This window comes from Protomyctophum parallelum (genome assembly GCF_964188405.1).
Source record: "Protomyctophum parallelum genome assembly, chromosome: 7".
NCBI classification, from domain to species: domain Eukaryota; kingdom Metazoa; phylum Chordata; class Actinopteri; order Myctophiformes; family Myctophidae; genus Protomyctophum; species Protomyctophum parallelum.
In genome coordinates, this window is record NC_139705.1 from 25,729,244 (window position 1) to 25,746,696 (window position 17,453).

Consider the following 17,453-nt stretch of genomic DNA (forward strand, 5'->3'; position numbering starts at 1 on the left):
TGTGTGTCTGTTCTGAATCTTATATTAAAATGCGCCGCCCGGCCAGCGGTGGCAGGCGGACTGCTGACCTCATGCTCATGCTCGTGGTCAGGCGCAAACAAATCAGTCAGCTCCATATATGGGCACAAAAGGGGCATGCCCGTATATGGGCCATATTCTGATGATATCAGGGATCTCCATGCCGAATAGGCAAAAGGGGGAAGGACTGACTATATATGGGCATATCACCATGACCATATTTGGTAAAGGGACAAGGACTAATAGATATAGAGATCTCCAAATATGGGCATAAAAGAAACCAGAAACCACCCCTTGCCTTTGAGCTGACATAGTAAATATGTCCCTTTAGTTGATGTTAGGGTATTTGTCAAACGCATTTGAGCAAGTTATCCTGAGGAGCATTGGAACAATTACTAGACACTAGACACTAACCTGGAACCGAACAGGGTCCTTCAGCTTCCCAGAGGGGCACTCTACCTCCTGAGCAACTCTGTATTTCCTTGCATACTAGGACTCAAGTCTAAAATGTACAGGTCATCGGGTGTGTATCCTCCGAAGAGTATGATACGACCTCCCACCATGCAACAAGACGTACTAATCATCCAACGCGAGCCTTTCCCCTTGGGCTCAACTTTCTTCCAGGAGGAGGTCTCTGGATTGAATTTCCACAGATCATTGAAGACCTGTTCAAAGTTGTTGCCACCAAATATGTATAGCTCTCCATTGTGGGCAAATGCCGAATGACCCCTTCGTCCTTCTGGAAGAAGCTGTGCAGAATGACACGTGTTCAGCCAATGGTTTGTCTCCGTGTCAAACACACTGATGTTGTTGCAGTGGTCATCGTCTTCACCTAGGCCCCCAAATACAAACATCTTTTTCCCGATTATGGTGGCAGAGGCAGAATGACATTCTGTAGCAGATGCTGTAGTCCGTCTGGTGTTAATTAACAACCAGGTCATTGTGGTGGTATCCAACTTGTGGATGTCATTAGTGCATCTAGCCAGCTTGTTGTATCCTCCAAAGACATACATGACCTTCCCCAAGACACAGGCTGAGTGCCCGCGCCTCGCTGTTGGAATAGTCCCGGAAACATTGGGCTTGAACCATCTGTAGGTGTTGATATCAAATGCATAAAGAACGTCAGAGTACTCAACTGAGTAAGTAACCCCTCCCCAGATGTAGATGATATCTTTGATCAATACAGCTGTTTGCCCGTAGCGTATGGGGGGAACGTCCTCGAGGGGTCGCTCTCCTTTACCAGTTGTCACTGGAGAAAGCTTCTTCCAGTCAAGAGACCCTATGTTGAGGACATGCATATCAATCTGGTCCATCTTGTACAGGCTGACACTTCCAAAGGAGTACAACCTGTCCCTCGCTGCCACAGCAGAATGGCTGACACTCGCTGGTCCCCCTTTCACTTTGGTCACTGTCCAACGCAACATCTCTTCTCTCTGTGGTTCCATCTCTTTCAATATATTTCTCACAGTCACAGTTTCTCCAGCTCTCGATTTCTTTCTGTCTCTGGACCTAACTCTCGGTTTCTCTTCGTCTCTTGATATATCTGTCGTTCTCTCTCTATTTCCCGGACTGTCTTTCTCTCTATGTCTCGATCTCTCTTGGTCTTGGTCTCTTGATCTATCTTTCGATCTCTCTCGGTCTCTAGATCGTGCTCTCTTCTCTCTATATCTCGATATTTCTCTGTTGCCTACCGATCTCTCTCCAACTCTCTTCTCTCTATATCTCACTCTCTCTTGGTCCCTCAATCCATCTCGATCTCTCACTGAGCTCCTCATCTCGATCTCTCTCTGGTTCTCAGTCTCTGGATCTTTAATTGGATGTTCCTTTCAATCTCCGATCCCGATTTCTGATCACATTCTTTCACGTCTTATTCATCTTATCATTCTTACCTCTACAATACCTATTATAGACTGAACATCTGATGTCATCATGTGTGACATCTGTCTGATGTCACACACATAACACAAACCGTGTTCGCCTGACTGCCTCGATTTGCGCAGGCATTCCTGACTGAACCACATCGTCATGATCCTGTGTGTCACTCGGTGTCACTATGACTCAGCCATAACCATATAAGGAGTTCTACAACTGAACTGCATAACCGGGTGGGGAATTCACTTGCATTGTTCCAGATTCTATAATAATAATAATAATAATAATAAATTAAAAAATAATAATAATAATAATAATAATAATAATAATAAATAACAACAACAACAATAATAATAATAATAATAATAATAATAAATAAAAACTATGCCTAAACCTAATCTTAAACTCAAAGAAGTATGCCAAACCCCAAACCTTAACTTCAAACTAATATAAAATGTGTCGGGGGACTTCAACATATTTCTGTTTTGGTGCCATGGATTTCCCCTAGTGCCCACTCTTCCATAAGGTGCCCAGTTTTCCCTAGTGCGCTGAATGTTTTGATATTTTTTAAGTTAATGTATGCAACTTGTCTTAATTTGATGGTAAACTGACAACTGTTCAAAACAGTGGGATGTGCACATTCCGTTTGTTACTGCTGGTTCTGGATACAAAGAACAAAGAAAGAATAAAAATCTGCACAACAGCATTGCTCAATGTTTAGTTTAGTTTAAAACACATAAACGTTACATGGCATGTATGTACATACATGGCATTGTATGTCTCTAAATGTTTGTATGTCTTTAAATGTTTTGATGAATTGAACAATGTGGACCCTGTTGTAAACAAGTGTAATGCTTAATTGGGTCGTCCACTCACAGTTGACAGTCTTTGTATTGAGTTTGTGCTTAAAATGTACTGTAAATTCTACAAACTGTTAATAAATATTTCAATCAATCAAAAAAAAGGCAACCACTGTGATGCCCCCTTTTGGTCAATCAGAGTGAAAAGTGAATCTGTTATTTCTTGCTAAAAAGTACGTTTCTTTAAGCCCCTTTCCCAAGATGATAAGATCCACTCTTTCATGCCCGTCTCTCACACATTTGACATCTGATAATACATTTTAACATATTCTATTCGCTAATCCTATAATGTGTGCCACTGTGCCAGACGTGCCTATGCTATGTTTGAGTTTGATCTCTCTGATTATTGATCACGGGATTCATTGCTTTTTCTGGGAACTACGTTTCCCATGATGCTGTACTGCGATAACATTGCGTGACTTGACGTTTTTAGAGCATAGACATACCCCGTGCAGATGACGTTGGCACAGGGCAGCGCACAGTCAGTAAGGAGAGTTGCTGCTGGCTGAATGGTGCTGTCTGTGTTCGCTGTTCAGGAGGAGGAGTGCCCCGAAAAGATAACAAGATTTCTCTCTAGTGAATAATTATCAAAAGTCCGGATATTACACAGACGGCGTAAGGCATACAGACCACGCCGCACGGAGAAGAGACTGGGAATCCCAGACAACGATCGGCCACATTGTTTTGAAGGCAGGCCTGTTGCCATCTCCTGGGAGATCCTCGGGGGGGCTACTATAGCCGAGGTGGACTTCAGGTCGACAGACAGACTGACTGCTCCAGACCTGGTGCTGATCGACAACGGAGCTTTTAGCGATGAACTCTCGTCCCGTTGTTTTCCCAAACGAAGACGTAGCAACCCCAGTGTGTTCTTTCATGGCGGACGTAAGCCAGCGGAACTGTCAGCCCTGACAACAAGCTAGCCGTTAGCTAGCTGCGTGTTTACATGCTAACCCAGCTAATGTCAGTTGTTGTTGGGAAGAAGTTGGGCTTGTGTTTGATTTGTCGGTTCGGGTTCTGGGGGGGCTCGTATTTGACCATGAGTTATCTCTTTACGCATTAAGTTAAGCTTACTATTGCGTCGGTTAGGTCTGTCTGCTGTCTACTGAAGGTCGTCAAAAATAATAGTCGGGTAGATGAAAATCCCCCCCTGGCGTTAAAAAAAGGTTATCACCTACTCAAGCTTATCGACTGCTGTCCCGTTTGTCACCTTGTTAGGTCGAATCTAAATTAGTAAGAACTATAAGTCACTGGCTTCATTCCGTTCTCTGTTATGACAAGACGGTATAGCATCTTTGGAAAGTTGTGACATCTTTTCGCCCTTTGTGTTTTTATGTTGAGCAACTGACTTGAACAGATTATCGACTACCGAGTCAGCTGATCATAGCAAAGCCACACTATATCACCACTTCTACAGATAGATGAAGTTCCGTACGAAATCCCACAGAAGACCGTGGACGTAGATGCTGTTGGGATTCAAAGCGCTGCTCTATTCGTTTCAGTTCGGCCGTATCAACGGTTCCTACTTACAAACGAGAACTGATTTAAAAACGGCATCTTCCCTCAGCCCTCACCATGAATCGTTACCTTCCCGTGGCACGACAGCACTTCCTGGGTGCCCTGGGCAGCACCAGCGTGGTAGTCAAATCAATAAGTGCTGTGGTGATTCTTCTCTACTTGCTCTCCTGGGCGGTTGACACCCCATACGCCCTGGGGGTGACACCGGGGTACCTTTTCCCACCTAACTTCTGGGTGTGGACACTATTGACACATGGAGTGGTGGAGCAGCACGTCTGGGGCTTAGCGGCCAATGTGGCCACCGTGGTCGCCTGCGGGCGCCTGCTAGAGCCCCTCTGGGGCGCTCTGGAACTCCTCATCTTCTTCACAGTGGTCAACGTCTCGGCCGGCGTCCTGGCTGGGCTCTCCTACCTCCTCACCTACGTGGCGACCTTTGACCTGGACTTCCTGTTCGCTGTGCGCGTCCATGGAGTGGTGGGGTTCCTCGGAGGAGTCCTCGTGGCACTGAAACAGACCATGGGGGATACCACAGTGCTCAGAGTACCACAGGTGAGTCCGCAAAGAAAAGAGACTTGACGCATTGTATATGCATATATGCAGTATATTGATGGGTGGTATTGTGACTATGAAGAGGCAGGTCTGGGGAGTGTCACGCATCCAACAGATTATAAATCAACCTTGCTCATAATCTAGTCTAGCCCCCTTTCGGGACCCTCGTTACCTTTTCTGAATTTTGGACAGCGATACCCTAGGGTCCCTCGTAGGTTTTTCCACCCTCCATAGGACGCAGATTTACCTACTGTCTGTTCCCGGAGACCTGCTTGGTCGCTTGAGTGTTGGTGAGATGTTTCAAAGAGGCATACAACAGCTTTAGGAGACCGTAGAAACGTGTGCGAAAAGGCGCTAATCAGAGATGCCGTTAAGTATTTTTGAAATTTTGCTTCGCTGAACTTCTCTCTTCCTTGACTTCCTTGTTGACTTCCCATTGTACCACCTCCCGCACCGAGACTGGCTAGCTGCACGTCCTAGTTACTGCCTCTGATTGGCCGACAGCGTACATGCAGGATGTTTATAATGCTGTTGTCGTGGGAGGCGGGACATGGGAAGTGAGGAAGAGAGAATTTCAGAGAAGCCAAAACTTCAATAAAAATACTTAACAGCAACTCCGATTAGCGCCTTTTCGCACACATTCCCGCTGTCTCCTAAAGCTGTTGTATGCATCTTTGAAACATCTCACCAACACTCAAGCGACCAAGCAGGTCTCCGTGAACAGACAGTATGTAAATCTGCGTCCTATGGAGGGTGGAAAAACCTACGAGGGACCTTAGGGTAACGCCGTCCAAAATTCAGAAAAGGTAACCAAGGGTCCCGAAAGGGGCTAAATCTAGTCTAGACTTTTCCCACATGATCAGGTCTGTCAACAAAGACCATGGCTAATCTGACAGCACTTTTGAATACCACAAGGTGAGGGAAAAGAGCCTGTTGAGTCTTCCAAATAGGCAAGAGCCATGCTTTTATACACAAGTCAAGTAGCCTGGAATGTTTTATGTAAATGGTATACACAGTATAAGACTGATCAAACTACTACAGCTGAATCTGAGAAAGCGATCTAAAACATTTCAGAGGACCATATGTACAGCGGCCAATGGTAATGTGAGTTACTTTGATGTACAAAACAAAACGCACATACAGGGGCCACAGGCGTCAAGAAGCTACTCCACAAGCAACTCTAGATTTTATTTTGAAAATTGAAACTAGAGTTGCAACACCAAGTATTGACAGCCCATACATATGCATCCAAACAGAAAAGTCCAGTCTGATTGTATTAAACAACGTTAAACTCGCCAACATTGCAGCTGTACGTAAAGCTTGAATTATCCTCTTTCTATCTGCAATGTGATCCACGTGGACATGTTATGAGCTTCTTTCTGTCAAGAAATGCTGTGATTTTTACAAGCGTTGGAGTTTGGAAGCGCTCAACGGTCCTGCCACCTGTTTTGAAATTGCACATAATGCAGGAGGCAGCGGGATGTTGCAGCTAGTGTCGAGCATCAATATAAAATGTATCGTGCTTAAAGTAGGGGTTTTCAATTGATTGTGAACGAGGTACCCTGACTTAGAATTAGGGATGCACCGAAAGGGAAATTCTTGGCCAAAACCGAATACAGGCATCCGAATATGATTAATATTATATATAATTTTTTCCTACCGTTGCTGTCATGGCCGTACCTTAAAGCTACCTGATTTATGGCAAAAGAAATGGTTATGGCTAAACTTAACTTAAATAATAATCACTATTATGGATATGGGTCCATACAACATTTATTCAGCTCTTTTGAATGCATTAATTGCATAAACTATTCAGTGATATATTTTCTGCCTATTCAGGCTAAATATTTTCTGCGGGCGAATATTCGGTGCATCACTACTTAGAATCAACCAGTGGCGACCGCTGTTGGGTGGGGATATGGGCTAAGATTAAAGCTTTTGTAACACTTGGGACCACCACCCTGACTTAGAATCAACCTGGGGACCACCACCCTGCCTTAGAATCAACCTGGGGACCACTACCCTTACTTAGAATAAACCTGGGGACCACCACCCTGACTTAGAATCAACCTGGGGACCACCACCCTGACTTGGAATCAACCTGGGGACCACTACCCTTACTTAGAATCAACCTGGGGACCACCACCCTTACTTAGAATCAACCTGGGGACCACCACCCTGACTTAGAATCAACCTGGGGACCACAACCCTTACTTAGAATCAATCAGTGTAATGAGATGAGGTACTGGTACAGCATGTTATTAAACGCAGAGGGAAGGTGTCAGTCAGTATAATAATGCAACAAACACATATTCCAGTGGCAGTAATTTTGGAACCTGTAATTGGCTTTGTCTGTATGTTATCTGTTTCTCGGATGTGTAATACAAGCCTTTTAAGCAAAGCATTGGTGTACAATGCAAAGTAGGAGCAGGAGCAACCGCTCATACATTCCATAAAGGGTTGAGCGACTCCAGTCCAAGTACTGTAGAAACCTTTGCATTCCGTTGGCATACAGGTCAAAGTTTTCTCTAGATAGCTGGAATGACAAGATTGCCAGATGAATGCAATAAGTTTCCTAGAATCTGTGCCAAGAGAGTTATAACTGAGTGAGATGGCTTGTTAATTCCCCCCACCCTGAATGTAAATATGTGATTCCTCCTATGGCCTTATATAACTTAGCCTAGAGTTGATGAACAAGTCTCATCCAGCCCGACCTGCACACTCTGCAGGATGTCACAGATGTGACAAAAGAAAACTGAATGTACTAATCAGGAATATGTCCAGTTACAGTAGCATAGGAATACATATTTTTAGCAGTGGCACAGAGACATCAACAATAGGGATGTGCTCAAATTCAGAGATCGGAATTCATTTTTGACAAACCACATACGGGCAGGCGTCACTGTATCAATATGTGGATTATCAAGAAATGAAGTTGGATATATTGGAATTAATTAATTTTATAAGCTGGTGTCTGCGTTTTCTGGTGTCTGTCTTATAGGACTGTCTCACAGCCATTCCCCGCCCCCTTCCCACGCCCCCCTTTCCAGACCTAGTGGTGTTGACGTGACGTCACTCCATAGACATTACATGTTAAAAGACCTACATTCAGAAGCCATAAACAACGCTTTTTCTGAAGGTAAACTTTATTCTATTTGGTTTAGCGGTCTTAACATCTTGTTTTCTTCATAATAATATTGGTCTTTTACATTTTTACATTTGGAAACGGCCTTAAATGGTGCAGAGAAAGCAGGTAGGGATGTAGCTCTGGTCCATAGCCTTACTCATGGACTCACACAACACAAACATTAAATGCCATTGATAATGAATGGCCAGTTTTGAGTGTTTGTGTAAACACAAACATTAAACTAGAACTGCACTCTGTCGAGTGCATACTTGCTTGTTGCACACTAGTAGGCCATAAATGGCCAACTAGTGCGCAAGCAGAGCGCGCAAGTACTTTCGACCGCTGTAAACTGATAAATCTCAGTATCTCTGTGAAGGAACGTTTGAAATGTCTAATTATTAGGTGTAACTATTTGCTACCTATCTACTTTATGCATGTAAACACCTAGTATTATTAAGTATGGTTCAAGTTTCTATCTATATAAGAAATACAGTTTTATCGATGTAGATATATAGAGTATGTAGTTGTAAGTTGATTAGCGGTATACTGTGGTTACTTTGCGCCAAAAAAACTGTGACAGCCAACCCGCCATTTTATGCTTATGCAAGAAAAACAGCAAATCTGTGCCTGGTTTGCTGGGACCAGATTACACAAATGACCATATTTCTTACGTCATCATTGAGAGCTAGTCATACACACCACGTACTCTGGTCCCAGCAGATCAGGCACAATTTGCTATTTTATTTTTTACTGATTATGTATATAGTATACGTATGACTAGCTCTCAATGATGACCTAAGACATACGTATACATATACATATACTATATAGAGTATGTAGTTGTAAGTTGATTAGCGGTATACTGTGGTTACTTTGCGCCAAAAACCGTGACAGCCAACCCGCAATTTTATGCGTATGCAAGAAAAACAGCAAATCTGTGCCTGGTTTGCTGGGACCAGATTACACAAATGACCATATTTCTTACGTCATCATTGAGAGCTAGTCATACACACCACGTACTCTGGTCCCAGCAGATCAGGCACAATTTGCTATTTTATTTTTACTGATTATGTATATAGTATACGTATGACTAGCTCTCAATGATGACGTAAGAAATATGGTCATTTGTGTAATCTGGTCCCAGCAAAACAGGCACAGATTTGATGTTTTTTTGCATACACATCAAATGGCGGGTTGGCTGTCACGGTGAAAGAGACTGGGCAAAATTATTACTTGTGCGCTCTGCTTGCGCAAGTAAAGACTAGAATGAGATGATGTATGATGACGTGTGATGATAAGAGCGCCCCTCACTTCACACAAGTGATTTTTGAGGGCCATACATCCTTACATGTATGCATCCTTCACATCCTTCATGTGAATATTGATATGATCTTTTGTTTTCAATTGCTTTAGATCAGTTGAATCAATGATTCTGAAATCTGAATCTGATACATAATTTCCCAGGCTCAAGAACTTTTGCCATAGTGTACATGTACAACATTTCTAGTTAAACAGAATACTTTTTAATTTCAATTGAGATTTAATTGGCTTGCAATTGCATTTTGCAATCAGGCTCAGGTGAGCAGTGCATAGCATACTAAGCAGTATTGCTGTTTTAAGCTGTTTAAAATGTTGTGCTATAGAATAGATGTATCCATTACCCACATTTCGTCAACGTAACTAAAGAAACCCCATAGTCAGCAATTCAGGAATGCAGAGGAACTAGTTGATTTACATTTAGAAAATAATCTTTTTCAGCAAGGCCTGCATTTATAAAGAGGTTTTGATCAAAGCAAAATGAATTGCAAAATGGCTAATATTTGTAAAACTAGAGGGCAAAAAATAAATAATCTTGTATATTATGCAAGCACATATAAATAATGTGTGCGTTCACCTACTTGCACACATACAGTATCCTTATCCTGTATCCACCCCTCATATTTCACATTATGGCTCCAGTCGGCTCAGCTGACCTGTTATTTATGATGCGTTCTCTCCCCTTTCCTGCCCACTATCAGTCCCTCCCCTCTCTCAGTAGTTTAGGACCTGGCTAAGATATCTACTGTATGCACTTCATTTAGGAGACAATATCTCAACTGTTCTTGGCTAACATGATTCCAGAGAAGACCTTGGGAACTGTGAGAAATTCTCTATCCGGGACGAAATACCCCAAAATGACCACACCCTTTTTTGAGGGCCGCTAGCCCCGGCCCGCCTATGCCCAGCTTTGAGGGTTTGTGTGAACACAAACATTTGCTGATGTTTTTGCTGATCACCCCATAGCGATGATTTGATTGGCTGATCAAAGTACATATTGAGGATAAAAGTGAGGGCAGAAAAGTGCCAAAAGTGATTGGCCGGAATGACATTTGTGATGATTTGATTGGCTGAGCACCGAATGTAATGTATGATGATAAGAGCGCCCCTCACTTCACACAAGTGTGATTTAATTTCAAATAACCGCTACTTCAAACATGGCTCTATCTTCTAAACCGTTGGAGCTACAGATGTTCTGAGGTGCTCAAAATGTTCAGAATCCTCGTTTTAATACTCAGACCATATGCACACGGCGGCCATCTTGCCATTAAGTTAATGGCAGGGTGGCAACTAGCCGCATTTTGCAATTGACAGGCCAGACATCCAAACTGAAAAGTCCTATCTGATTGTATTAAACGACGTTAAACTCACCAACATTTCAGCTGTACTAAAAGCTTGGATTATCCTCTTTCTATCTGCAAATTGTTTGTTTCATAATAATCTTCTGTAGACATGTTATGAGCTACTTTCTGTCAAGAAATTCCTTGCAGGTGATTGGATTTTGGAAGCTTTCAATAGAGCCAGGTCTTCTTGTACAGGTGGAGGCCAGAGCGCACATACTGTAAAAGTCTGGACCCATATAAAAGTCCTTGCACACTGGGAGCGTTTATTTTGTGTGATTCCCATTAATTTAACCTTCTGTTTGTGTCTTGAGCAAATATTACGAAGCGAAAAAGCTTTTATTTAATTTTTTTGTTTTTAATCATCCACCTGTATCAACGAGGCATCACTAAATGAATAGTTTGAACTTTGATCATGTGAACTATGTGGAGGAAACTGGTCTTTGAAACAGCAAAATGCAGTAGTACATGCTGGCTGCTACTACTTTTCACCTGCATATGATGCTGCTTTCACTTACACTTTCTATACTATGTATGTAAATATCTTCATTTGTTCTATTTAACCTGTTTTATCTATCTCTTCCCATTTGCTCTTACTCTACCTCTGTCCTCGCTGTTCTAACAGAATACTACAAAACGATGGAGGGCGTACAATTCGGTTTTTTTAGCCGACTGCTTTACACCAAATACTGATTCTGATTCCAAATGTACACAGACTTTTACTGTGCATGCATTTGTGTACTGCTCCCACTTCATGTGCCTGCCTTTCATCTCCCTGCCTGCCTTTCCGTGAACCTTTAAAAGGTACAGACCTCAAGATGTCTCTCTCTCTCTCTCCCCAGGTGAGACTCAAAGCGGCCCCAGCCCTGGTCCTCTTCCTGCTGGCACTGCTGCGTCTCTCGGGCCTGGTGCTCGACAGCAGTGCCCCGCTGGCTTCCTACGGCTACGGAGCCCTGTCTGGCTGGGTCTACCTGCGCTTCTATCAGCGACACAGTAGGGGCCGCGGGGACATGTCCGACCACTTTGCCTTCGCCTCGTTCTTCCCAGAGGCGCTGCAGCCGGCCATTGGCCTGCTAGCCGGCCTGGTGCACGCCGCACTGGTGAAGATGAAGGTGTGCAGGAAGATGGTGAAGCGGTATGACGTGGGCGCACCCTCGTCTATCACAATCAGTCTGCCTGGCACGGACCCCCAGGACGCTGAGAGGAGGAGGTAAAAGGAGTGGGCAAATAATATGGAAATATTATGGAATATTAACATTTGACTGAGAGCCTGCCATTGTGCAAATTCCAGCTTTTCACCAGAGGAGAAAAACTTCTTTGGTGGGTGAAACTGAACAACCAATATGTAAATTTGAAGCTTTTATATGACATGAAAAAGAAATCCAATGGCAGTCCCTCAGTCAAATTTGGTCAAATATGTACCGGTAGTGTATTTAATGGAAATGGGTTGGTTAGGTAGATCATGATATGGAGACACACGATTGCATGTTGTCATTGGCCTTCTTCATCCCTTTCATGTGGAAACATGGTGTCAACATTATTTTTTTCTTTTTTAAATGGGGTGGGTGTGTGTGTGTGTGTGTAGTTAAGTTACACCCCTCCACATCTCAAAGCTGTCAGACAGGTTCAATTTCAAACCGACTCTTACCGACATCCTCCTAACAACCACACGCACAAACAACACACCTCCCCCCACTCCCCTTGTAACGGGATAGGATGTGTCACACTTTTAATGGACATCGAAAGCCTTTTATGGTTTTGGGATGTGTGATATATCAACTGATTTAAAAGGAGACCCAAAAAACGTCAGGCTTTTCAGGCTCTATAATAGGAGTATCGTATGTGTCCATGAAGCCTCTGTCCTTTTGTAGAAAGAACAACAAATCAAACGCTTAAGGCGGCATTAACATTGCATCACCATGCTTTCCGCAATACCTGTGGAAACTAAAGCCTGTACTGTTCACTGCTCAGATCCGGTCTAGAGCCTGTGTCCGGTACTGTACAGTCATTTGCACACACACACACACACACACACACACGCGCGCACATTGCACAGATTTGGCCAGATTTGCAACCTGCTAAGCAAATTAATGTGTCCTCTGATGGTGGCTCCAGGTGAGCCAGTGTGTGTGTGTATATATATATATATATATATATATATATATATATATATATATATTTATATTTAAAAAATCATCTTAGGTAAACCTAAATGCTGGAGTACTCAGTCATTTGTCTCTCTCTCTCATTATCTTTCCCCCTCTCCTTCTGTAGACAACTGGCCCTCAAGGCGCTGAATGAGCGCCTGAAGCGCGTGGAGGACCAGACCGCTTGGCCCAGCATGGACGACGAGGAAGATGACGAGGATGACGAAGTCCGGACCGACACACAGCCTCTCCTCGCCACCTCCTCCCTCAAGCCAAAGCCGGCGGGATTAGGGGCCTCGGTGGGCTCCTCTCCCACCCCCTCCCCTTCCCTCTCAACTTCTGCGGCGTCGCAGGGCGCCGGAGGACAGCAGTCGGAGTCCAGCATCATCACTTTCGAAGACGCTTCGTCTAGGTCGTAATGAACGGTTATATATATTATATACAGACACACATGCTAACACATGTTGTTGGCTAGTTAACGGATGTGTTAAACGCCTATGACCAGGAATACGCACTTCTTCATTTTGACCTTTCAGGACACATAGTCGCACAGTCCGACCATCTTTGTCCAGTTCGCAGACAGTTCGCGTTCATACATGTGTGCGTCCATATACGGTACACACACATGACTGCTCTCACAAACACACGCATACACCAACAATCTCCTTTGCAGTTATACAAGTCAACAAGACCAGAGGGATAGAAACTGTAATTGTCTTCGGTGGTGATTCAAGCTTTTGTTGAAACGCTTTAGTTAAAACGTATCAAGTTCTGAAGCTCGGTGCATTTGAATGTCATGGACTGCATCAACCATCTCCTGTTCTTCTCACTTGTCAGTGGCCGCCATTCTCGCATAAAAATCCCCATGGATTGGACTTCACAGCAATGTACCATCACGCAGAGCTCTGTCTTTCGCTTCATGTCTGAATAAAGAATATAATGGGTGTACAATTTTAATTTTTTTGGACGGCCATAGACTGCTGATTATTATGATTGTCTGCTACAGAGAAGAAACACCAGTTGTTGAGACTCTCAGTATGTTCATGGCACTCTTGACTCATGAAATGAAGGAACGCATTGGGAAGGCTAACCTCGGCTCTGCCTTGAAATCGGAAGCAAAGCACTGAGAGAAGGCCCACAAAGTCAGATATGTTTTCATTATAGCGTTTTCCAAATAAGAAACCCGATGTGGAACTGATCCGAGTGTGAACGAACTGTCGAGCTAAATAACTGAATCTAATGCTAATGGACCTAGCCTAAGATAACGGACTGGGGGTGTGAGATATGTAATTTCGAGGTCTGAAGATTGTGCCAGCCAGGTGAAAATCAGGTTGTGGGCCAGTTTGAACCAGACTGAACTGGACTCCACCTGTTGAATGGTCTCGTTCTGGATCAATCTTTGAACAGTCAGAAAAAGGGTCACCCAGTGGTTTTTCCTTCCTTTCTCCTAGTCTAATCTTTCATGAAGAATGCAGTTGGAAATAAGATGTTTCTACTTTGTATTATCTTCATCTCTGACCACCACTAAACGGAAATAAACAACAGTTTGTTCTTCCTTCTGGTAGTTGGATTTGATGTTTAGTGTGCCAATGTTCCCATGGGGAAATGTTTTTTTTTGTTGTTACACTGACAGATTTGTTTTTCTGTTCTTATTTTATGAGTGCTCAGCTTTTATTAAGGGGGTTTTCAAGGATATTTTTGAGGATTGATTCCAGTTCTGTTGCAGCCATATCTTGTGCCCATCTCCCTGAAGTGCAGACTTGTTCACTTTCCACAATACCAGTTGACTGACTAACGAGAAAACGTGTTATGTGCCCAATGCCCATATATTTTCATTGAGAATAAATATATATATGATATCTCATATTTTAAGCAGCTTTTCTTTTTTTATTTATTAATTAGACAGTCTGGAAAGTAAACAAAACTATGTTCTTTCTCTGGTTCCAAATATTAGTATGGTCCCAAATCTGGAAGTGAACAAGTGTGCATTACATGGAGCACGTTAGAAAGGCTATGAATATTGAATACATACTTTGTGCGGGTCATTTCACAATAAAAGCTGATCAAATCCAATAAATAACACTTGTAAAATACAGTTATGTATATCTGGTTTGTTGCTATAATGTGCCCAGGTTCTGTGTTTTAGTGGCAGCGAGTGAGCTCACACTATCTTGTATTAACAAAGCATCTCAATGACTGAAACTAATGAACTAGGATCAGTATGTTGTAATTGTTCCAAAATGTAATAACCACACAGTTTGGAAGTATATGCACCTATGATAAATAATTTGAAACACCCACTGTTTGGAACTACCTAGTGAAAAGGCACTAAAATGTAGAGAATAATCATTATCTATAGGGCAGCAGCTCTTGCTTTGACCACAAGATGTCACTCATAGACTACATTTAAATGGAAGCCAGTTGTAAATTTGAATAGATCCTTAGCTTGACTGATGGGTAAATCTCTGATACTGGTGGCCATGTCTTTCAGAAGCTTTGTGGAGACAGACAACCCCACAGTTTAATAGGAACTAGTTTTTGGACTTGGTTAATACATTTCACATTTCTTCCGTTGTCAGGGTGACAAGTATGGCTAGCTAGAAGGGACAGACTGAGGTACAGGGTCAGAGAACAAGTGATTAGAATGACTATCCTAATGGGAAGGTCTCAGGTTTGATTCCTACACCTTACAACCTCCTGTTCACTCACTGAATGTCAGTTTGGAGAAACATAACGGATGAATATCTGAAATGAAAAACCTCAATATAATAAGTATTCCTAACTTCTAACTCCAACACCTATTTTCAACAAAAATGTATTCTAACTGAACAGGGGCAATGATATTTGTGATATTTGTGCTCTGCTTTGTTATATTAAAGGAGAATTCCATGCTAGAAGGCTTTCTTACTTTATTTGTAGTTGTTACGTTCCCTGCCGCTTGGGATACTATTTACATTATGAAGAGAGGATATATATATAAAAATATATAGATTTTTGAGCGATGGAAATAAGCGAATTAGCATAACACCCCATAGCCCCATTCAATTCAATGCAATTCATTGAGGGCTTATGGTAGGGGAAATAGCCAATAATGCGCTTTTGCACAAAATAACACCTGGACCTCTGGTGGGGACGACGGGACGTAACAACTACAAATAAAGGTAAGAAAGCCTTCTAGCATGGAATTCTCCTTTAATGTGTGTACTGTATTTACTTGAAGAAGTGAACAAATAGATGGTTTTACATACATTCATCTACTGACTACTGAGTAGATGAATGTATCTGAACAGGCTCAGACGGGCACATTTCCATTTCTTGCTAGTTCAGTCACCGGGAATTACTACCTGTTATTTGTGACTGCATATAAAAATGTAATAAGATATACATGCCAGTGATGTCACATCTATGGAAAGTAATAAATTGACGGGGGTAGAATAATTTATGGTAAAATGTCTAGAATAACCAACTGTCAACCATGTATCCTGTCAACATGTCATGTCACACAACAGGACACTGAACCTAATAGCAGGATAAAACACACACACACACACACACACACACACACACACACACACACACACACACACACACAGAGAGGTCCTCCAAAATCTCTGCTCTCATCTTTTATTTCTCCTTGATTCTTTTCACTGCTCCATTTATCTCTCAATGTTGGCAAAGAGAGGACCCAAATGGAGCCTAACGAGTCCATTTGGTTTCATTTTACGCTCTCAAGAGTTACATTGTTGTTAAACATCTGCATTACTTAATTTACAAGAAGTCTACAAAATTAGAGAATGTAGAAGAATTGTTATTTTGGTCAACGTTTGCCAAAAGCATGGAATTGTGGACAAAATCTTATCCAACGACAACAAAATATTCTTTAGTTTTGGGTCTGAGAGCCGAGGCAAATGGTGGTCCGTGGCTCAAATGCTGAAAAAATAATGGGCCTTGATGTGAAATATGTTGAAAATCACTGCTTTGGTTAGTCTGTTATCACTGCCAAATGTGCTTCAAATGAGTTCATTTGAAGCTCATTTGGCAGTGATTGATAACAGACTTTAGTTAGGGTTTCTTGGGTAGGCCTATTGCAAGCACAGCTATGCACAGCTGGATTTGTTTTCTGACATCTGTGGACACTGGACATCCATTTTCAGGAGGACTCTCCAGAGATGTTTGATTGGGTTCAAGTCAGGGCTGTGGCTGGGCCACTCAAGGACATACGTATGCCATGGTCATTTCATTGTACTGTTTGAAGGTGAGCCATCAGCCCATTCTGAGGTCCTGGTCGCTTTGGATCAGGTTTTCATCAAGGATATTTCCAGCGGTGCGATGCATTGTGCGATGCTTGTAGAGCTGCTATTTTCAAAAGATTTTCAAACATTTGATAACTTGAAACGGGACATTCTGCTATTTACTAGTACTTTTACTTTTAGTATTTTAAGTACATTTTCAAGCCAATACTTTTGTAACGTATTTCTTCATTGCAGTATTGATACTTGTACTTAAGTAAAATATGTTGAGTACTTTTTCCACCACTGTATATTTCTGTTCCATTCTGTTTCATTTAGTTTTATAGGCTAGCCATGCAGGCTATAGCCCTATACATGTATGTCTGGAAATGGATATGAGTAACAAGGTGTCCAATGATATTGTAGTGGTATGGATTAGTATACGGTATATTTACATCAACAATTTGTCACAGACATGG

General features: G+C 42.4%; 1 protein-coding gene across 1 annotated transcript; it reads left to right on the forward strand.

Moving 5' to 3' along the window:
* The first annotated feature begins 3,235 nt into the window (after positions 1-3,235).
* On the forward strand, positions 3,236-15,360 carry tmem115 (transmembrane protein 115). Its single transcript, XM_083769598.1, has 3 exons — positions 3,236-4,814; positions 11,441-11,808; positions 12,873-15,360. Exons 1-3 carry the CDS (start codon positions 4,323-4,325, stop codon positions 13,162-13,164), a joined length of 1,152 nt encoding a protein of 383 aa, XP_083625724.1. The 5' UTR covers positions 3,236-4,322; the 3' UTR covers positions 13,165-15,360.
* The last annotated feature ends 2,093 nt before the right edge of the window (positions 15,361-17,453 follow it).

Excerpts from the sequence above, each read along its gene's own strand:
- tmem115 (XM_083769598.1), top strand. The coding sequence starts at position 4,323 with ATGAATCGTTACCTTCCCGTGGCACGACAGCACTTCCTGGGTGCCCTG. Across the intron at positions 4,815-11,440 it reads CAGTGCTCAGAGTACCACAG|GTGAGACTCAAAGCGGCCCC; the intron begins GTGAGTCCGCAA and ends CTCTCTCCCCAG. Across the intron at positions 11,809-12,872 it reads CAGGACGCTGAGAGGAGGAG|ACAACTGGCCCTCAAGGCGC; the intron begins GTAAAAGGAGTG and ends CTCCTTCTGTAG.